General features: G+C 42.0%; 1 protein-coding gene across 7 annotated transcripts in view; it reads left to right on the forward strand.

Moving 5' to 3' along the window:
* BC052040 (cDNA sequence BC052040) overlaps positions 1-22,837 on the forward strand; it is a 197,868-nt gene that overhangs the window by 129,544 nt on the left and 45,487 nt on the right. The window contains exon 12 of one of the 7 annotated variants that reach the window (XM_017319081.2): positions 1-22,837. This exon is cut by the window's right edge and continues 21,992 nt beyond it. The exons of the other annotated variants lie outside the window; for them this stretch is intronic. Within the exon in view, the coding sequence (XP_017174570.1) occupies positions 1-38 (38 nt within the window). The 3' untranslated portion in view covers positions 39-22,837. 7 annotated transcript variants of the gene reach the window in all.

Below are 22,837 nucleotides of genomic sequence, written 5' to 3' on the forward strand. Positions count from 1 at the left end.
AACACGAACACCTATTTCAACCTACAGCTCCATATTAGTCCTTGCACTGGAAGGAACTTCATTGTGACTTTTCCGGTCCATGACCAGGGGAACTTCAGATTACTTGTCTGCATGACCACAGCAGTCAAAACCATCTCAAGCTTGGGATCTCAGCAGTGTGCTCCTGCCACAACTGGGGGAAGCGGTGACTACACCAGGAAAGGCGGACGCTTCAACATGATCTTTCTAACAGATGAAAACGGCACTAGGTGTAGTTTCAAATACTCTCAGCAGTAAGAAAATTAATGGCATTTGTAGACAGCCTTAAAGGCCTTTCTGGGGAAATAGGGTTAATTAAAAGATAAAATGAGTTTGAAATTTTCAAGAAATCTTTGAAATGTTATAAATTTCATCTTGCTATCCCGTTAAGGGGTTGGGTGAGACTCATACGGTGCTTTTATCAGTCTTTAGTTACATAGACGTTTTGTATTTTTCTTTTCAAAGCTCACTTATTGTCCTCTGAGTTCAGTCCACGGGCCTAATCAATACATACCTTTTAGTCCTGTTTAGCAGGAGAAGGAAAAGGTGACTGTGTGGGAAGTAGTTGCTCATACATAGCCCAAGCCTGGTGTTTGTCTCTGGAGCTTACATCTCCCTGCAGTCTGCCCTGCCCTGCCCTGTCAAGGCTCAGGAAGTCAGGCTGCCCCTTCCACTCTGGCATATGTCAGTATTTAAGCCCTAAATATTATCCTGTTTAAGTTGCTCTCTTTTTTAGGACATTTCATTCAAAGACGAATCAGTCCCAGAGGATTGTGTATTTAAGTAATTACTTCTTTGTGAGAAACTATTTGTGGACCAGTGTTATTAGCAGCCAATGATCAGTAAGTAAGTAAATAAGTAAGTAAATAAATAAATAAATAAATAAATAAATAAAGGTTGATTTGGCATTGTAGCTATTGGAGGCCTTATTACAATCCCTAGTGCCAGGACTTTCATTTAAAGTGACACTATGAGACAACAGACACACGTTATAAAGGACTTATTTCCAGCTTAGCTCAGATACAGATGTAGGCACTAAAAATGTCTGCTCCCCCTAGCCAGGCATTTGACTTTCTTCTTTTAAACTACTGATCTGCAAGAGACCCTGTGAGCGGCTTTGTTTTGAAAGCGTCTCATAGTAGATTGAGGACCACTAGGAGATTTGTAATGTTTGGGCTGTAGAAAAAAGAATGCCTGTGTGTGATAATGAGTATGTGATTTGCATGTGTGCTGTATAATTCATACTACACATATGCATTCATCATGTGATTCATTCCAATGTGATGAATTATGTCAGTTTATTGCATATGTCTCCATGCACCCCATCTCTTAATTAAGGCATTAATCACTAAAATTACCAAAGATATGTAGTTTTACTATACTTTTAAAATTTAACGTTGATCTTTGCATAGTAATACACATATTATTTCTAATTGGTAGACTATGCTGAGACATTTTAAGTAAGGATTTCCATATTATGATTCTATCATATCAATTATTTTAAATATGCTTATCTTAATATATACTTAGATCACATTTTTAACCATTTTAAATCATTTTTATTTGAGATTAATTTTCCTAAATCACTAAAATTACCAGAGACATACATATGTGCATATATATATGCATATTATATGATCAACTTTAAAATTTAAAGACTATATCTGATGTCTTATTGTATTCTGAAAACTTAGGGCTGGCTTCTCCATAAGCAGGCACTATTGTTAGTTGGTAGATGATAATGAGACGTGGTTGGTGCAGGTTCCATGTTGTACTCCAGTGGCTTCCGCTCTATCTGTGCTCTACTCTGTGTCTACTGCCATAAACTTCCTAGCTGGCTCATTTCACAATCCTCTCCTTCACTGGGAGTGGTTGTTTGAAGAAGGAAAAGGAGGAGGAGGAAGAGGAGGGAGGAGGGAGGAGGAGAAGGAGAAGGAGAAAAAGAAGAAGAAGAAGAAGAAGAAAAAGAAGGAGAAGGAGAAATGTAATCCAGCTGTTCATTATCTCCCCTACTACCACTCAGCCCAGGCTACCATCGTCTATTTGGATTACTGCAGTAACTCCTAGCTGGTCTCCTTTCTTCTACTCCTGTTCCTTCAGTCTGTTTTCAACATCGCATTCAGATTATTGAATAGAAGTCAGATCATCTTTGTCCTCTACCTAAACATTTACAGACCCAGAGTAGGAGCCAGCACCAGGCTTTATATCCTGCATACTTTCAGCTTCATAGCCCTAACCATGTCTCTTCCCATGATCCCCCTCGCTCCCTTCGTACCTACTATTCTGGCATTCTTGTTGCTCCTGAAATCAGGCACATTCATTGTTACCCCAAGCCCTTTATCATAAACAACTTTCCCTAAGTGTGTCTATGATCACTAGGGAAAGGCGGGTTCAGTGTCAGCTTCTTAGGTCCACCTTGGCCCTCCTTCCCCAGCCTCCACCTGTCTTCTCAATTTGGTCTTTCTATATAAGCCTTTTCATCTCCTAATGTTAGATTTGATTTGTTCAACTAGAATGAAACTCCACAGCAGTGGAAACTTTCATCTGATTTGTTTCCTGCTATACTCCCAAAATGAGAACAGTGCCTAGCAGGTAATAGGCCTTCCTGGATGGCTGTGGGTTGAAGGGAATGGTTTACTTTTAGCCAGCACAATGCAATTTTCAAAAGTAGAAGTGTGCCAATGTTAATGTCACAACTTGGTCGTTTTCCAACATTTTACATTCCCCAAATTTCTCCTGCTTAGAAGGCATATCACAACTCTGATGTTGTGTACCATGGGATCAGTCATTGATCTTTGAATTTTGTAGTTTGGAGAATTTAAGACAGGCTGCCCCTTCATTCTTATACTGTAGCAAACAGACCGAAGTTTCATGGAGAAACTTGAATAGAAGTAACTACTGTTATTGTTGGTAAGTGTAAGATTGTATTGTGATTAGTTGATGAGATGCCATAAAAGAAGCATGCTGGGGAACATCTTAGCTGTGACTGGCAGGATTCACAGCTTTGAAGTTCACTGCACAAATATTCCAAATGTTAGAAGTTAAAGCAAAGGGGGAAACAGTGTCTTGGTTCCAACTGCAAGTAAGTATGTGCCTTTTTATTTCAATTTTGATTGTTAAATGTATCATATCCAATAACATGGAAATTTTTATTTTCTAACCCCATATCATGTTGTCTTACTCTTCTCTATTCCACTTGAATCCCATCTAAAATGTTATAATTACTACAAAGAACAGTATGTAACAAAAAATTGAAATTTTGTATTCTATGTGAAATGAGCTTGCTTGGATAAGAGCATCAGTGACTACTGTGGTCTCAAAAAATGCTTCCCAAAGAAAGGTGGGCAGTCAAATAATTAAGGGAAATATTGTCCACTGCAGTAGAGTACTAAGGACCTGAGAAGTCTGTATAAATGAAGCATGTTTATCTCTATTCAGCCTGACAGTTCTCAACCTTCTCTTTCATAACACCTGTTGAGGACTCATGAGTAGAATACTGACAGGAAAGAAAAAATAATCAGTGGTGGGTGGGCCATGGATGAGGGAAGGGTAGGCTGGGTTAAGCTGTCTGCAAGGAGCTGACTCATCTATTTGGTCATCTTAACTTGCTATCTTAACTCTCATAACTAAAGAGCTTGGATAGGCTGCAGCTGTGGGTCAGTGCTATAGGGCTCACCTCACTTGTTCAAGGTCTTGGGGTTTGGGCTCAAACATTAAGTCAGGTGGACAAGGAGCATAATACATTCCCTTTGATCACAGAATTCCAAATGGGGTACATGCAGGAGCTAGGCAGGTGACATAAAGGAGTGCTCTGTATTGACCCTGAAAGCAAGGAATACTTCTGCATGAGCAGCACCTTGTCAGTTCAAGGATTCGGACCTGGAAGTAAGACAGTCCCAGAATGACCAAACCTTTTAAATCTGTAGTATTAAGAATTTTATTTCTCTGTATCTCAAATTAATCCTCTAGTAGGCTGAGCCAGCCAGGAGGAATAAGCCCATAAGCAGCACTCCTCTGTGCCTCTGCATCGGCTCCTGCATCCAAGTTCCTGCCCTGTTTGAGTCCCTGTTCTAACTTCCTTCAGGAATGGACTATCAGTATGAACCTATAAGCCAAATAAACCCTTTCCTCCCAAGTTGCTTTGGCCTCAGTTTTTCATCACAGCAATAGAAATCCTAACTAAGACCACTAAGGAATATTCTGAAAACATAGTAAAGAGAGCTGGGAACAGCTTTCTGTCATACTGTGGCACAGCAAGTTTGAGGAAGTATCTGAGTTGAATTTCAGTCATTTCATTCTACTGAATTGAGTTGGATCCCTTTATACTTCTTATTCAGTCTCTTTAACTTTGAAAGTTTAGAATGGAGGCTAATGGCCTTAAGTATATGGCCACCATATATATTGCTTAGTCATAAGCAACTTGATATTTTGGCTGTAGGACATACCTATAGGGTGAAGATTTTCTAAGACATGCACACTGTCCTGAACGCAGCCATGTCTAGCGTCCTACATCCCAGAGAGCTAAGCACTGTTCATACTTTTACATATATTCTTTAGTCATCAAGTAGAAAGGGTAAATACATGATTGCATTCTATCTGTATTCTTCAGAGTCTGACCACATCATAATCCACAAATCTCTCAGATTAGCCAATATGTATACAATTGAAACACCAGAGTTTTCTAATGGATTGTAGTAAAATAAATGGGGAAAGATTGCTATTTCTCAAGCATGTGTAAAAGCAGAGTGATTCACTTTCACAACTAAAATATTTATAAATGCTTAATACTTAAGTATTTGGTTTATTATCATCTTGTAGCTAAGGCACTATAAATGATAAGTAAATTTATCCTTGCTCTCCATTAAACACCCAGTTGGTGATAAATTCTGAATTGTAGAAAACAGGATGCTGGCTAGGTGAGCTCTTTGTGTCTTTTAAATTTGCTTAAGAATTTACTCAACCTCCATAAACGTTACAATCTGAGGAATCTAGTTCTGGGTCCTTTGTTGTGTTAAGCAACCATCCCCTTCTTAGAATTGCTGGCCCCACTGCAAATTGCTCCAGAGGACAGGTCTGTGAAGCCTTCAGAAGGACTGTTCTGAAACAAGTTGTGGGCCTACAACAGTTATAAATGGTGGAGCTGGAAGGCTGGCTCTGGCGTTAAGAAGCTTCCTGCCTTCTCTGAGAACGAGAGTACAGTACTCACACGGAGCTGCTCACAACCACCTGTAACTCCTGCTTGCTCTAGGGGATCCCCTGCCTCTGGCCTCTGCAAGCATCAACACCCATGTGCATACACACAGATACATGCATCCATATGCATAAATTAAAAGATCTTCAAAAAACTCTAAGAATTACAAAGGCATTGTTTTTACATGTTCGTGGTTAGTGTGTATGAACTATAAAATTAACTGGTTAACTTTTTTTTAAGTATGCTGCTCACTACAAATTTTTGAATCAAAGAAATATGCACAAATATCCTATACATACTTTTAGCTGATTTGAACTTCTGAGTTCTATCTTTTGCCCCCTGATGTGTGTATGGTGTGCATGTTTGTATGTGGGTGCTCATCCAAGAGGTTCCTGCTGGGAATTGGGCTCACTTGCTTTTCCCAGTTTATGCACTGATGCAGGGTTTCTCACTTGCACACAGAGCATCAATATGGCCTGTCCCATGAGCTAGCTTGCTCTGGGGATGCCCTGTCTCCACCTCCCCAAGCTAGAACCACTAGGCTCACCTGGCATTTACATAGGCCTTTGGGATCCAACATACTGTTATTCAATATAAAAAGGAGAAGAGAAAAAGAGTTGAGGGAAGATGGGAAAAAGAAGCACTGGAACTAAGGGCATAGCTAGTCCTTTTCAGCTCTGCTACCTCTGGGCTCAACAGTGGTGCATGATTGTAGGAGCAATAGGGTTAGAGCACTGACTACTGTTTGGGTCACGCTCCCTGTTTGGTACTTAAGCTAGCGTGCAGAGGCTTCTGCCATCTGGACTACTGAGTTCTTTTCATCTATGTCAGATAGAAACAGACCAACCCAAAAGTGCCTGTCACCTGCTCAGTGAATATGAATACATTTGCACACACACACATCCATATCCGTGTGTGTCTGGAAAGTCCTGAAAGGAGAAGCAAAGCAGTGTTCTCAGGAGCTTTTGATGAAATCTATCTATGGAATGGGAACATTTTCTTACTTCCCAACTCTTGTTATTAAGCATTTAGGGTTTTTATTTGTGTGTGTGTGTGTGTCTGTGTCTGTGTGTGTGTGTTTTGTAATAAAAACACATTTAGCTTAAGCAAGTGCAGTATTTGGAAAGTGTTTATTATGTGTCTAGACAAAAGTTAAGAGCACCCAAGATATCTAACTGTGCAATTGGTATATGGAGGCGGTGGCATGGGATTTTGGCAGAACACACGTGGAGATCAGAGAACACTTCTTTCCTTCCACCTTTGAGAATCAAACTCAAGTGCCCTGGCTTGGACAGCCAGCACCTTTACTCACTCAGCTGTCTCACTGCCCTGGTACAGTTATATTTAAAGCTTTTATGTGCGGCTACCAGAGTTGTACAGTAAAGAGCAGCCATTATGTTGGTTTGGCTGTCCTAAGTTTTCATTTACTCCAGATTGTTTTGTTAGGATCTTTCCCAAAAGTTGTGTGTTCTGCCATTCATTCATAAAGGTCACTATCTTTACTTTCTTAAAAAGGTGTACAAGTTCTACCATTAAAATAAAGCAGGGAATTTTAAAAAGTATGTCAGAGACTCACAGTCTTTGTCTAGGTAGCCAAGAGTGAAAAAGAGCCAAGAGTATATATACATATAAAATGTTTTGAGTAAGCTTTAAGACACTTAGTGTTGAACCTGAGTTTATCCTTGTAAGAGGAATTGTTTTAATTGTATAACTATTTGGTGTTGTATAACTGCTTCCTACCACTTTGATATAAAAAGTTCTTTAAGAACCAGATTTTATTTTTTTTAATGATTAGGATCCATTTGACTCCTTTTTGTTCCCTCATGCATATACCCCTCTCTGTGAAATGAGTGAATTTAGTTTCGTATGAACATGAGTATGTTTAAATATATATACACATTAGGCAAAAGATAACCAAAGATACCAGGACTGGGAGTGGCCATAAGTAAAGCAGTGTATGCGGAGTTGAGGCAGGCTTGGTTAGCAGTGAGGGAGTTTTGCAGGAATCGCTGGCTTTGAGCTCATACTTTAGCATCTGCTGTGATGTAGCATTCTCTGTCGAGAGCAGAAGCCAGTGTTTGGATAGCATGCCTCCTTGCCCAGTGGCCCTGCTTTTGAACTCTGCCCTGCATGCGCTTTTAGTTTCTAGTTGCATTTTTCCTTTATACCCCTTCCCCTTACATCAGCTAGTTCTCTGAGGAACCATGAAGAAAATTAAGGCTTAGCAATTTTACTTTCCCTACATCTCAGACTTTTGTTTAGCTTCGGATATAAATAACTATTTTTCTTAACATTTGGGGATTATTTCAGAGTAGAAGGGTTTTTTTTGTTTTTTGTTGTTGTTGTTGTTTTTTTTTTACCGGATCTTGCTGACCTCTGATTTGAAGATCTGTCTTTTAAAAAGCATCATCAGCCACAGACTTTTAAAGTTCACAGACTGCCTACAGACCCGATATGTTAAAGGAGTAGATTTTCCTGTTGCCCCTCCTATCAACTTTAACCTCCAACCTTCACTAGCATGTATCATGACAAATAAAACTGCTGAGGTTTGACAGAAGGATATAAAGTCACTAGGCCATTGCATGGAGATAGCCAGGGAGTTTTCTCAGCCTGAAATAAATGCTCTGAGCAGGTTTTTCCAGAGGAAGTCGTAAACACTCATATCATTCTAGTTTTAATAATTATTGGTCCAAAAGAAAAGGAAAAGAAGTATACATATTAAATGATGTTTGACAACTCTAATTTAGTTGTTTTGTTATTGGTTGTCTTTGACCATTAACTTAGATTTCTGTTCTTAATTTTAATGTATACGATTTCAAGCAACATGCAATCCCAATATAAACATGACGTTGTATACAGTATTCTAAATGAATTTTTAGTTTGTGATTAAGACAAACCATACGACAGAAGTAAACAGTATGTTTATATTGCCCTACTGACCTAAAACAATCTCACCTACAATGCCTTCTGCCATTTCCCATGGGAACAGGTGCTACCGCAGCTCATTGAGCTTTCAAAAGTCCGAATCCTTGTAAGATTCTCAAAGAGGCTAGCTGTCCAGAAAGTCAGCCATCCTACATTGCACAAATGGTGTCTCGTGAAGTCTTTGGAATGGCTCTGTCTGAACTGGGCTCTCCACTTACCAGGCTTGAGCATTGCGATCAGGCAAGCAGTTACTTCAGTGCTTGACCAGAAGGAGAGGGGATGGATGGATAGATAGATAGTTATTACAGAAATATATGTATATGTAGAAAGAAGATAGATGGATACATAGATAATAGAGAAATAGAAGATATATATTCATTTATCTATAACTATAGAATGTGTGTGTGTTCAGGCCTTCCTTCTTTCCTCTAATTTTCTCCATTTTGAGTATACCTTTGGTCTTTTCATCAGGGCACTAATACAGGAGAGGTGAGAAGATAGGAGATGTGGGTGTATAGATGTCAGGCATGGGAACTAGAAATAAGAGTGAGGTACCCCCAGGACCACCTTGGCAGAATTGTGTCTCTCAAAGGACACACTGTAGCTTCTGCAGATGCACTGTACTTCCACAGGATGAGACCCCCACCCCGCCCCCAGCCTCCCACCTGAGTGCTTCTCTCATCTTCAAGAGGAGCAAGAGCCCAGACAGTATGCAGCCTGGAGTAAGGGGCTGAGGGTGGAGATAGGAGACAGCCCAGCACACAAATCATATTAGTAACCAACAAGAGCTGAGACCAGTGGGTGTGACCCATTGGTAGGGAAGTGGATTTTAAGTGCTTCTCATGGGATCATCTCGAGACCATGAGGAGCTTTCCTCTCTCACTTGAACAGTGAACTGTCATATTTGCTGGTAGCAACAGCTGAGTTATACTACATTTGTAAGGCACTTTCACGTTCCTGAATGCGATTGAGGCTAACCATCCCTCTCAGGAAGTGGACGCATTTTTAAATGGGTCAGAAAAGCCAAGACTGGGAAAGAAAATGTGATCTGTTCAAGATTAATTCTTTCATACCAAAGTCAGGATTCCTTCACTTACTGTTAAACAAAACTGTTGCTTAGCAATGACCATGTGCCTGGCATCCAGGGATGACTGTGAGTGCTGCCTGAGGGATACAGGAGGACCTCTGAGGTGGTCACGTGCTGTGATCAGCTCTTCTTGTTCCTGGACAGACCAACTGAAAAATCACTTCCTGTTTCAGCTTCCCAACTACACCAGTTCCAAACTTACTAACACTATCAGCTATAGTGTCCAAGAGTCTCAGCTTCACACTCAACTTGTGAACAGGAAACAGGGACCTAGGAAATTGTTAAGAAAAGTCATAGAAGCCAGAAATTAGAGATCCGGGGCCAATTGCATGGACCACACAAAAAAAAGAGAAAAATTCATAGATAAGATGAGAAAAAGCTTTAGACCTTTTGAGAATAGTAAATACTCAAACATCCATCTTAGTTTTGCATATTTGTTTCCATTGAAAAAATGTAACGTAAAAGCAAAATTCTAGACTTTTAGGCCCAGGCTTGAGAATGTGACCTCTATGACTCAATGCTCCAAGGTATGCTAATCAGAAAACAGATATCGACATTCCTCCACCCACCAGCTTCCTGGGTTCAAGGAGTGTTCATTCAAAGAAAGTCACCCTGACCCACCCTGACCATTGCTGGAACCCGCTATGCAAATATGCTATTGTTAGGGGCTCTTAGAAACTGTCTTGAGAAATAACCCGCACAATTACCAGGTATTCCTTGTGACTCTTGTGACTTTGCACTTCCTTGTGACTATTAACTGGTATTTTCGGTATTTTCCAATAATGTCCTCCCCACCTTCTTGAGTTGTGATTTTTTTCCTTTAAATACCCCCTTACCCAGCTACTTGGGGCGCCAAGGTCTTCTATGTGGTGTATGACTGTGGGCCCAAGAGCGCTCTTGAATAAAGTCCTCTTGCAGTTTGCAACAAGACCGTTTCTCGTGAGTGATTTGGGGGTGTCACCTCTCCTGAGTCAGAAACGCAGGGGAGTCCTCATGTTGTGGGTCTTTCACCATCACAAAACTTCCTCCTTGTATTCTTTTTAATTTATTTTATTTTATGCATATGAGTACACCACCATTGCTCCCTTCAGACACACCAGAAGAAAGCATCAGACCTCATTACAGATGGTTGTGAGCCACCATGTGGTTGCTGGGAATTGAACTCTGGACATCTGGAAGAGCAGTCAGTGCTCTTAACCACTGAGTCATCTCTCCAGCCCCTCTTCCTTGCATTCTTATTAACAAAAGCATGAACAGACAAACAAACAGAACGCTGACAGTTTTTAAATAGGTAGATGGAGCCCAGTGAGCTCAGTTAACTCCTCACCACCATGGGAATGCTTGGGAAGTCCTGAAAACAGTGTTCCTCAAGGTGCTCCCTGTACTACGCTGGGAGAGGAGTCTAAAGTTGGTTTGTTTCCCAGTGTGCTCTGCGTTATTTTGCATAGAATGGCTTAATGTCAGTAGAGAGCATGTATATAAATATACAACTGGGAGGGGTTCAGGGCTCATAAAAATAGGCAGCAATGGGAGTTAAGATCCTGATATGAATCCCAAGGCAAGAAGGTAAGTTTACATTAAATGCTGGTTTAACGTGCTTTGGCCCATCAGTATAAATGATAAAAGGTTTGCTTGGTTTTTGTCTATTTTAAGATTTTTACCAAACTGAACTATCCCAATCCTGATCCAAACTCTGGGGCGCTCAAGAAATGTGGAGTTTTAGAGCTTTGTGATTGGGTGTGTTCAGCCTTTGTTTTTATTCCAGCTTGGGGATGCCAGCAAAAGGTCTTCAGGTCTTGATGTTCCTAGCCTTCCCTGACTTTGCAGCAGACAGTGAAATTATTATTTTCCTACTAAGATGGAATCAAGCCATACATAGAAAAGGTTCTAACTCAGAAAGCCTACGAAAATACACATTAAGTTCATTTTTTGTAAGTTTGGTGTGTCCAAAGAGGGGGGAGGGGAGTGTTGGGTTGATGGCACACACATCCAGCACTAGGGAGGCAGAGGCAGGGGGATTTCTGTGAGTTCAAGACCTGATCTATATAGCAAGTCCCAGACCAGCCATGGCTACATAGTCTCAGGGAGAAAAGAGGAAGGAAGGAAGGAAGGAAGGAAGGAAGGAAGGAAGGAAGGAAGGAAGGAAGGAAGGAAGGAAGGACAGACAGACAGGGTTGTGGAGATAATGGGGTGGAATTATCTGTATATCAGAAATCACCCTGTGGTGGCTTTTGTCATATTTGGCTTTGGTTGGAATTACAAGCTTTCACCTATACTTTGAGTAAACATTTAACTCAGGAAAAAGAGTCTGCTACTGGCCCTTCTCATGCATGGTTTCCTTGGAGACAGATATGCTCACACTCCCCCATCCTAAGCTAGTGTGTGAAGCATGTTTCTCTTTTCATACCGCATAATTGACCAGAGGGTGAACAAAGGATCCACAGGGAGGCAAAAACCCTGATGTCACTCCTGACCTCACCATGCTCAGCAGCACTGGTCCTCACCTACGGGGGACTTTCTTGTCTCTCACCTTGCATCACATTCACCATGTTCTGCTCAGTTACTGTCATCTAACTCCCTCCCCCATCTTGGTTCTGTTTATTAATCTAGTTGCCATCTTTTCTTTGGAACTTTCTCTTCTTCCCCTTTTACCTAAAGTTAGATGGTCTGTACACAAAGCCTGTTGCTGTTTCTCTGAGTCATAAAATCCTGAGATGATGGAGACATCAACAGGAGCCCCATCTTTGCACCAAGGCAGTCCTTGGGGGAGCCCCTTTCCAACCTCTCCTGTCCCTTTACTTCCTCCTATAATGTTAGAAAAGTTAATTAACAACTAAATCAGAATGTATTCCTCTTTACATAAGATTTACTTGCATTTACATGGCTGAGATCCTATCACCCCTCAACATAGGCTGTCAACTTTTTATGTATACAAAATAACCCTGCCAGTTACACTACAGTGGAGTCTCCCATAACCTTAAAACTTCCCCTTAACCCAAAATGCACCTTGTTTTCTGTATTGAAAGGTAGAGTCTGGGAGCCTGCTCTGTCCCCTTCTGTTGAGTCTCTCTCCCACAAACTACCTGGAAAAGGACATGGTCCATTTTGAAGTGATTTTGAACTTGCTGAGTATCCGTGGCTAGTGGGAAACATAAATTAAAGCTCACATTTCAGGAACAGGTAGAAAGGGAGCGAGGGAACTCTCTGTTTCCTGGGCTGCTGCGAGGTGATAGCTGTTAAAAAGCTGTCTGCTAAGGCATCCCAAGCTAATGCAAATTAGCAGTTGTTTTCTTTCAGAACTGTATGACTGAATAAACATTTACCATTTGTTTCCTTTCTACTCATCTCTTAAAACAGTTGCTACAGGTCTTAATAGTAAGACTCGAAACATATAATGTATTAGCCTTGGCACATCAAAATATTGTTCATCTTCCAAACTTGAGATATTCCAGTTTGGCTTCTCACTGAGTTTATAATGTTTGAGTGTATGTATCTAAAAACGCATCTTACTAATCTCCTGGAATTGGTTTTTTTTTTTTTTAAGTGCCTGTAACTTGTCACTATTCCCAGCTTCAACATGGCCTGTCACTTGTGAGATTGACTGGCATTGTGCTGGACCTCAGTCTTAGAGAACCCCCAATATGAAATCTGAACCACAGATACCTATTTTGGAAGAGAGGCCTGTGATATTTGTGCAAATTAATAATGAGGTTAAAATGGAGTTGAGTTAAAATGAGACAGCTGTGCTCCTTGCTTTTTATGCAAGCCTTTTCTCATGCCTTACAGGGCCACCTTTTCTCATGGTACCAGTGTGGCAACGGCCAGGGGTAAGGAATTCCACCAAGTGAACAACAAACAGTATCTAGTAAATTCTTGTTCCGAGCTCTCCTGAAAGGTTTATTCCAATGCAGTCGTTAACATTCCTGGAGCCTGTGTCTGCCAAGTGCTTGCACTCAGTTCACAGGCTTCCAATTTAGCATGACAAAGTTGCTCCCATTTGCAAATGGGAAACCTGGAGCCCCAAATGGAGCCTCACAGTGAACTGCGCCCGGGGATGAGATCCTAGAGATACAGTATAAAGGATTATCTAGGATCATGTGGATGGTTCGCGGTCGCTTTGTCTGCCTGCTGGGTTAGATCATTCTTGGCAAGTTGGGTGAATTAGTATCCTATTCCTGAGAGCCATTTCATTACCTAGTTTGGAACTCTTCCACGCCCTGAAAAACGTCCATTGAAACTTTTATCAATGGTATTTGCATAGACAAAATAGAATCAAACTATTGACATCTTCTTTTAAAAAAAGAAAAGAAAAGAAAGAGAGAAAGAAAGAAAGAAAATGTATGTGAATAGTTTGTCACTAAAGACAATTTATCCAAAGGCACCTGTCTCCTCTAAGGACTCTGCCTAAAAGGGTTTTTTGGAGGAGCTTGGTGAATTTTTTTGTCTTTAAAATAAAGTAGTTTTTTGAGGTAAGAGAGAAGCTTAGTTTTTGAAATGGCACAATGAATAACAAAGGTCTCTTTTCACCTCCAAAAAAGCGGGGACTATAAAGGACATTTGTTAGCCTCTTGAGGAAGAATTATGCTGTTAATCTGAAAGTCTAGATATAAGAAGGTTTGCAGGACAAGCAGAGCAGGTAAGGTAGAGAGACCCTGGCTCTAAAAGCAGCCTGTTTCACGTGGATGGTCACATCCGAGCTCCAATTCAAAGTCCAGTGGTTTCCTAGTGAGCAGGACAGCTGGCCAGTAAAGGTCAAGGCGTCTGACATTGAACGACCCATCCATGCCCATATCCTCTCATCCGGCCCCACTAGCTTGTCAATCAATATCTGTCACTTATTTGGAAGCTGCAGGTTCCCCCTTCACCCACCATGGCCTTAGGTGGATGTGGTTCGTGTTGGGGATGAGAAGAGTCTTCAAACAGTAAAATGAGGAACAAACAGATTGGTTCTGAGCCAGCGAGAGCAGTGAGACAGGTGGACAAGGTTTTCTGGGGCCACTCCCTTGCTGTCCACTGTGGAGTTTTCCTAAAGACTCCTTCAGAAGGCAAATACTAAGTTACTAGTCTCCTTTTAAAGAAATAGAAGGATAAAAGCCAGGTGTTGGAAACAAGGAGAGTTACAGAGTCCACAACTCCACAGTTCTCATGCATGTGTATCGTTCTCATGAGTCGATGTTCAAGCACTCCAGCCTGAATCCACAGTCCTCAGGATATTTGAAAAGGCTATACAGAGAAGCCGCTATGTGATGGCGTTTAAGGGACAGAGAAGCAGAGCGAAGGCTTAGGAGCGGGAGTGCAGTAGTCACAGTTACAGCACCTGAAGCCAGGATGGGATATTCTCTCCTAATTAGTGCTGAGGATTAATTAGGCACAAAGTTACAAGCCTTGAAAGAATTTCATCATTATTTTTCTTTGATTTTCTTTTCTATATTAAAAAAAAAAGGCCCACCCCATCATTTTCTATTTTAGCAGTTTCCACAACTTAAACATTAAGTTCTTATTGTTTGATTTCCGTTATATTAGGAGTGTGTGTTTTGCAATTCTAATCTTCGGGCTTTCCTTTCTTATCACTGAAGTGGGCCTTTTGAAGCTGGGAAATTTTTCATAGCAATATTGACAGTGTTCACATTTGCATGATGACAGCCAAGGAATGGAGCAGTAATTTTTGAAATTGCAGAAGTATTTAGAACACTGATAAAAGCTGAAATATATTTTTGATGGATTGAAGTTAAGCATACATGATTTTTTTCCTGCTGTCAAAAGGCTCTGAATTTAGTGAATATTTGCCTGCTGCGAGAATGCAAGATTAACATCACAACCATCACCCGGGCACCCAAACCCTGCAATTTAATAGCTTTTTAGGTTCTTTCCTTTTTCTAAACAGCAATTAATCTCATTTTAGTACAATTTTCTCGTTTCTGAAGTCGCTCATTGAATCGCTGTTTTGTTCATATTTGGCTTCAGCTTCTCTGCATAGTCATTAAAGTCCCAATTAATGTCGCCTTTAGCTGAAGAGTGCTCATTTTTATTGAGAAAATGACAGTTGCTGCCATGAGTAGTGCAGTGTAATATACATTAATTGCCCTGTAACACTGGTAATTACGAGTTTTTCAAGCCTCTCAGTAAACTGTCATGCCTAGACAAGACTGCGCTAAAATAGATTACTCATTAGGGAGACCTGGCCTATTTTCTGGTGGGTTCTTAGTGTTGGTTTAAAAAAATAAAAAAATAAAATAAAATAAAAAGAAAGAAAATCTTGAGCCTGAACAAATAGTTGCCAAGAGCAATTTCCTCCAACAATATTCTTGTGCCGGGTTTTTCAGCCATCACTTAAGATTGTGGTCAGAAAACAGACAGGATGCAGCAGATGCTGCAGCTAGTGAGCCTCGTGCATTTATTTCCATGGCTCACAAGAACAGACCTAATGCTGCTCCACTGGGGTTGAATAGCCTGGAACCAAAGAGGGTTGCTAGGGGTTAACACTTGCTCGTTCTCGAGAGACTGGTGACAGCCTGGAAGCCAAACTCATCAAGTCCCCTACCACTGCTCGGATCCCTGTAAACCCTGAAGGAGTACAGAACTCTGACCCCAGCACAGAACCTGTCTATATAGTGGTCGGCTGTCATGTTGTTTTCAAATGCTAAAAGTCCCTCAGTGAGAAAAGCAAGAATCTTATATGTAAATCTGCCAAGTTTTCAGGTGATAGTTGCCACCTGGTAAATTCAGCTGATTTTTTTTTCCCCTCCAAATCATGTTCCAAATTTTTGTGTGGATGTAATTTTCCTACTTCCCATTGCCACTGTGTTTCACAGGCTGGGGGTCTTAATGCAAAGTGAACATGAGAGAAAGCCCTTGGTTTCTCAGAATTGAGAAAAAACGAACCCTTCCTCGAATCCATGCCGAAAGCAGGTGTTCTAACAGTCTGCTCTCACCCACTCTCTCTAAATGAATTTTGTCACAGCCTTTCAGATTTCCTTGTGGTGACGAGCTAATGAAAGTAGATAGTACAATTTGTGCTGACCAGGTAGCGAGTGCCAGCTCACAGCTGAGGATAGCTTTAAATAAATAAATAAATAAAAAGCAGCATCATATCACTGCTTCGCCCATTACACAGCATTAATAGTGAGAGACCTTGGTGTGTTTATCTGTTTGTATTGGTGTGCATTTATCGAATTGTTTGTGACAAGACTAATTGGGGTAATTGTAGACACTGAAATTACCTGTCAGCTATATGTAACCACACTCCCTTTCTTTCTGACAAACGATGACAACTGAGGGACCCCATAGCATTACTCATGATGGCTTTTCGAGTGGTAATAAGGACAATAGGGGCCCTGGCTAATTTGACATGGACAGCCTTCACAACAAGAAGCCAGCTAAATGACTTGTCAGGAGGGGAGAGAAGTCAGAAAAGTAATGGAGTCCCCCATGGAGCTCTGACAGGGAGATGGGGCAATTTCGACGGGAAGTGAAAGGGTTTCAGTTTGTCAAGTATTTAGAACAATCAGAGAACAGCTAGAGGCTGGAACCTGACGATGAATTTGTGAACCATGCTAGCTAGCCACCTCACTCAGGTCAGGTACTTCATGATGGCTGCAGTGCCGGGGTCCTGTACTCACCATGCACTTCACAGCTACCGACCACACTTTTGTCACCTTAAATTTGTGCTGTTTTCCATAGGGCACTACCAGTTAAGGTGACAGAGACCCACGTGTGGAGAGATGGTGTGAGTCACAGTCACTAGCATGTGGGATAATCTGACCATACAGTGGGATGGCCACAGCCCACCGTTCACTGGTCTCATTTGTTTTCAGGATTTTCAATTTTAGAGGTAGGGTCTCACTGTGTAGCTCAGGTTGGTCATAAACTTTCTGTCTTCTTGTATACTAGGTGCTGGGATTATGGGTGTACGCTACCGTGCCCAACTAGGTATTAACTCTTGACCGAGATTTTATACCAACTTAGCTGATTTTATATCAACTTAGTTGATCCCACAATCCAGTGGATGCCCTGTGTACGCCTTTCTCATTTGCTATTGGTCAGAAAGAAGTACAACATCATTGTTTAGCGGCTGAGGCTTCTGTAAGCAGGTCCTTCCTCTGATTATATAAGGCAATGACATAATACCTCCAAAGCAAACTTTAAAAAAAATGCGTTTAAGGATTAAAGCTATCTCCTTCCCCCGTACCCTACAACCCCAAAGCATTGAGACATGGGACATGTGGCTAACAGGTGAGGCAATGCATGGATACGCCAGCAATCACATCTTCTTCATTCAGTTCCTAGTCTTATGTTTTTAGGGTCACTCTGTGCCTTGTAGAAAAGCAAGCTTAGGTGTCTGTCCGTGGTAAAGCACCTTCCTTGGGAAAGGCCTCAGTCTGCCACAGTTCCATCCTTCATGTGACGAGGGAAGACAAGCAGAGGCGATGTCTACAAACTCGAGTGGATACCAACACAGACAAGTCAGAGTGAGTTCAGGCAAGCCAGGACGTGTGACTTTCTCACGGTGGCATTCCTCCATCCCTCCCAGGAAGCCCTTGTCATCCCAGCAGTCCCTTTCACATGAGTGGTGTATCATTATCCTGAGACTAGAGAAGTGACGCAATTGTTAAGAGCACTGGCTGATCTTCCCGAGGACCAGAGTTCAGTTCCTAGCACCCACACGTGCATCTCACAACTGCCTCTAACTCCAGCTCCAGAGGACCCGCCACCCTTACTTGGCCTCTGCGGGCGCTGTACACCCTGGGCATATTCATCCAGATACACAAGCGCACACGTACACATTTCTAAAATTTTGAACTACAGAATCAGTGCTTTATGAGGAGGGAATTATGTATTCGGTCTATTTCCTAATGCTCTGCTGTATGTATTTTACCTTCACATGGGACATGGTTCTTTTCAAATATTGTGTAACATATTATCATTTCCAATTTCTCAATATTCCTTAAAACATAACTTCCCAAGTATTGTAAGACCTACCTAGATAGGTTGCCTAGCTTGGAAAGGTTAGAAACCTATTCCAAGGCAAGTCTCCTGGATGGTTTTGGCTTTGCTTTGATCTGGAAGGGAGAGAGGATAGAGTGGCGGTTGTTCTTTCACCCAGTACAAGCAGTTGTCCACGTATCTGGACCACTTGAATAGTGATGTCATGGCCTGGGGCCTCAATGTTATCAAGGCTCACTTCACAAGCGGAAGAGGCCCTCCATCATGCTGCAGATGCAGCCATGGGCTCGGGGTCATGGGAGCAACAAGATACAGGCCCATTGGTGCAGAGGAAAGAAAGGCCGAGTAGTTAACTTGGGGAACTCAGGTGCAGCGGTGACTCCAGATGGATAGAGAACCCCTGCATGTGCTTGCATGTGTACAAAGGAAAACGCGCCTCAAGTGCCAGGCTGTGACCTGCATGAATATCCGTTTCTTCTTAAAGTGGCATCTCCTTTGTGAATGACTGGGTGGTTCAACTCCATAGATGGGATGGACCTTTCTTCACCTGAGCCTTATTTTAGAGCAATGATTATCAGTTTTCCTAATGTTCTCACCCTTTAATGCAGTTACTCATAATGTGACCCCCAACTTTAAAATTTCTTACATTGCTACTTCATAACTGTAATTTTACTACTGTTATAGATCATAATGTAAATATCTGATATGCAGGATGGCCTTAGGCAACCCCTGTAAAAGGGTGCTTTAACCCCAAAAGGGATTGTGACCACTGCCTTAGAATATGAAATCTGCTATCGTGGAAAAAACTGTAGCTCCTACATTTTCTGTACCGTGATGTGGCTTTTAATGATAATTCTGTGTCTCCCTTTTAATATGCAGTTAAAAGAGCTGTTTTCATGACACTCAACACTCATTTATCCAGTTGTCTGTTAATGTATACACAAGTGTAAACAAAGTAGCTTGTACATATGCATTTGTTTTCTCTTCACTAGTCTTCAGAATTCTTGATTTATCTCTGGAGTTAATTTATAGACAAAGAAAGATAATGTGTGGCATTATGTGAAGTTATGCATTTACCTGTTGCGTAGTGGGGTTTTTTTTTATTGTTTTGTTTTGTTTTCCTGTGTCCCTTCTTCTCTACCTGAAGCCTCCATCAACACCCAGAACAGGCTTCAGGCTTTTTCTCTTGAAAAATACAAGATCCTAGTGAATGATATTTGTTATTATTACTCCTACACTTGTTTATTTTCATCTGTTCATTGTATTTGTGAGTGTATGTATATGTGTGCACATGTGGCTGTGTGTGTGTGTGTGTGTGTGTGTGTGTGTGTGTGTGTGTGCGTGCGTGTCTGTGGAGACCAGGGATCAACACCAGGTGTCTTCCTCGATTCTTCTCCACATTGTATTTTGAGACAGGATCTCTCACTGAATCTGGAACTTATGGACTGTCTAGACTGGCTGAACGGGGATGCCCAGGTACTGCCCTGCATCTGCATCCCCAGTGCTCAGTTACAGACATGCACCACCTTACCCTTCCACAAGTTCCAGTGTCCTCATACTTGCAAGACAAGCTCATTAAGGACTGAACCATCCCCCAGGTGACCAACACTTCACTAAATCACTTTTTACATCCCTGTTTGTTTCTTGAGGATAAACTACAGAATAAACAACCTGAGTAACAAGACCACAGAATTTTAAGGCTACAGTACTTTCTTAGACTATTGGTGTCTGCATATGCTCAGACACTTGCACCCTGACCCACGCTAGCTAGCATCACTTGATCGGCAGGTTTTATGCTTCATTTCTTACTCATGCCCCTCTGCCTCATGTCTGCTCAGCGTGCCTGCACCTTACAGCGTGGCTGCTTGCCATCAGTCATCTTGTAAGATATGCCTTTCCCAGGCACTTCTAAGATCTGAGGCACTTGTAATCAGAAAGCTATATGATACGATCCTTTGATCTCCGTTTATAATTCCACATCTTTCTGACCCTGGAGCTCTGGACTGGGTCGCTCATGTCTCAGGACACTAGATAGTTCAGAATATCCCAAGTGGTCTCCTGCCCTCCCTCCCATGCCTGTTAGAGCTGTCATTATAGATTGCTTCAGTCACACGTATAATTGCTTCATTGCTGGTAACTGGCTTAATATTGTCCCAGACCTCATTGGCTCTTCTTACCTCAGATTTACATATAGCATCCCAGGGCTTACTTGAGGGCATTTATCATCTCTCCTTCAAATGATCTGGTGACAGTGTACAGCGATTCAAGTTTTCATCAGCCCGTACACGATGCAGTCTTTCTTCTTTGCTGCCACAAGCCAAAGAAGGGAGGAAATGGAGAGAAATGCTTTCATTACTGCACTTCAAGGAGGCCCTGTCATGAAGTCACGGAGGGAAGTTCCTGAAGTTGCCCCACACTGACACTGGCAGATGCTCTGTGGGTCGCCCCATCCCTTCATAACACCGAGACAAAAGCGCTCAGCACTCTGTCTTGCCAGTCATGCTTGCACTCAGCCAGCTAGATATATTCTGCCCCAAGTTGCCTCTCCTGTCCCCTTCTTACTCCAGGAGAAAGCCTCGATGATTGTGTACCACTTTAACTGCTGCTGCACCATACTGATGTGAGGTTTGTTTATTGTCTCTTAAAGGAGACTGTCATTTTCGCTTAATGCAGGATGATGGCTACAAGGGGCCTGAATCACTTTCACTGCTCTGATAGCAGGAGTGAACATGGGATGCTTTGGACACTGAAACAGTGCCATAAATGGTGCTGGGTTCCCACAGTGACCTCAGAAGTTTATTATAAGCACTATGGAGCCGTCCTCATGGGAGTGACCTCAGCTTCCTATCTCACAATAGGTTTTATATGCTCATACTCAGAGGGATTTGTAAGTTTAGGGTCCACTGGACAAGCTGCAGTCAGCAGGAAGACTGCCTCTCTCAGCTATGTATAACTGGCCTTCACTTATCCCACCATACATTTCTAAACTCCTACACCTTTATCTTTCAAGAATTTCTTGATAAGGTGTTCCTAAGAAAACTGTCTTATTTAGGTGTCTTTTTTCTTTTTAAGGGTGGAATCACCAACATCTATAAGTAGTTTGGGCCTCTTAAGATATCTTAGTAAAACTATTTGTTATGTTATCGTTTAATCCAGGAGCTTTCGGTAATGTGACTTATGGAAGGCATTTCCTTGTCCAGTTCTGCTCCGTGTTTCTGAGCACACTCACTCAGAATCTAGATCACAGGCAGTTGACTTCATAAAAAGCATGGCTTTCCCCCAGAGTAGCTACACTGTCCCTCCCTCCTTCCCAGATCAGGTACCACTCATTCTGTTTCTGGAGACTCTGGATGTCAAAGCACTGCATCTACTTTTTTCTGTTGTCATCCTGTACTGTGCCTTCCATGTAGTAGTAAGAAGCCACATCTACAACTTCCGCTTTGGCAAGGCAACATGTCCATCTGCGTAATGTAAAGAGCTTGGGAGGTCACATCAACTTCTTGGTTTTGGTTTGGTTTGTTTAGTGTAATAACAACTATCCCCATAGTGCGCAACAGTGATTTGTACTTTCCAGCAATGAAAGCCATCTTAGACTACCTAGTGTGATTCTGAGTGGTGAGAGAGCCTTTCATGGTGGGTTAGTTAGATCCCAATAGGCATAACACACACACACACACACACACACACACACACACCTTTCCATCTCTAATTTTTATTAGACTATTCTGACTTTAGATAGATTATAGGAGTTCCTAAGACATTTTTGATATTAATCCCTTTCCAGGTATGATAGTCAGCTTTCGGTCGCTATGACAGAATCCCTGAAAGTGGCCAACTTAATAAGACCCATGGTTTATGTTGGGTGTATAGGTTTCAAACCATGGCTACTTGGCTCTGTCATTTTTCAGCCTAGGATGGCACAGAACAGCATGGCAGCTGCATATGGCGGAGAAGGCTGAGAGGCAAAGAAAGTTAGGAAAGGATCCGTTTCCAAGAGGTCCTTCAAGGGCACACTCCTTTGACCTAGCTGCCTTTTCAGTAGGCCCCTTCCCTCATAGGCTCTTCCACCTCCCAGGGCTCTCTGGTCTGTGACTGAGCCAGGCCGTAGAGTGGATCTGTGTGCTTGGCAGATGCTCCCTGGGGTAAAGGCCACCTGTCTGTCCTTGTCATTTTCTAGCTGTAGGGAAACTCCTGAGCTCCCTGTCATGCTTGTCGCCTGCATTTCTGGTGCCACATCCAATGTCAGTCATTATTTGAGAGCCACTCCCCACCTCCAATCCTAACCCCATCCTGACCCCCCCCCCCCCCCCGTGATTCCCTCTGGGAGTGTTGTGGATTTAGGTCTTGTGTGATCTTCAAACTCATCTGTAGCTAACATTTGTGTATTATATATGGGTCTAGAATGTGGTGATTTTAGGTTTTGTGTAAACCCATTTGTAGTTGATGCTTGTGCATCATCTATGTGTCTAATTTCATTCCTTTCTGCTGTATCTCCAGTTTCCCTCACATCAGAAGACACATCTGTAACTGTAATACTCTGGGCTCCTCCCATTGTGTTAGAACTCGGCAGCCTGTCTGGGGTCCACATTCCCTGTAAAATGCACATGAGTGTTGGAATTGGTGAGTCAGACTGAACCTAAAGGCTATGTTAGGAAAGGGCTACATTTCCCCAG

This window comes from Mus musculus, chromosome 2 (genome assembly GCF_000001635.26).
Source record: "Mus musculus strain C57BL/6J chromosome 2, GRCm38.p6 C57BL/6J".
Taxonomy (NCBI): domain Eukaryota; kingdom Metazoa; phylum Chordata; class Mammalia; order Rodentia; family Muridae; genus Mus; species Mus musculus.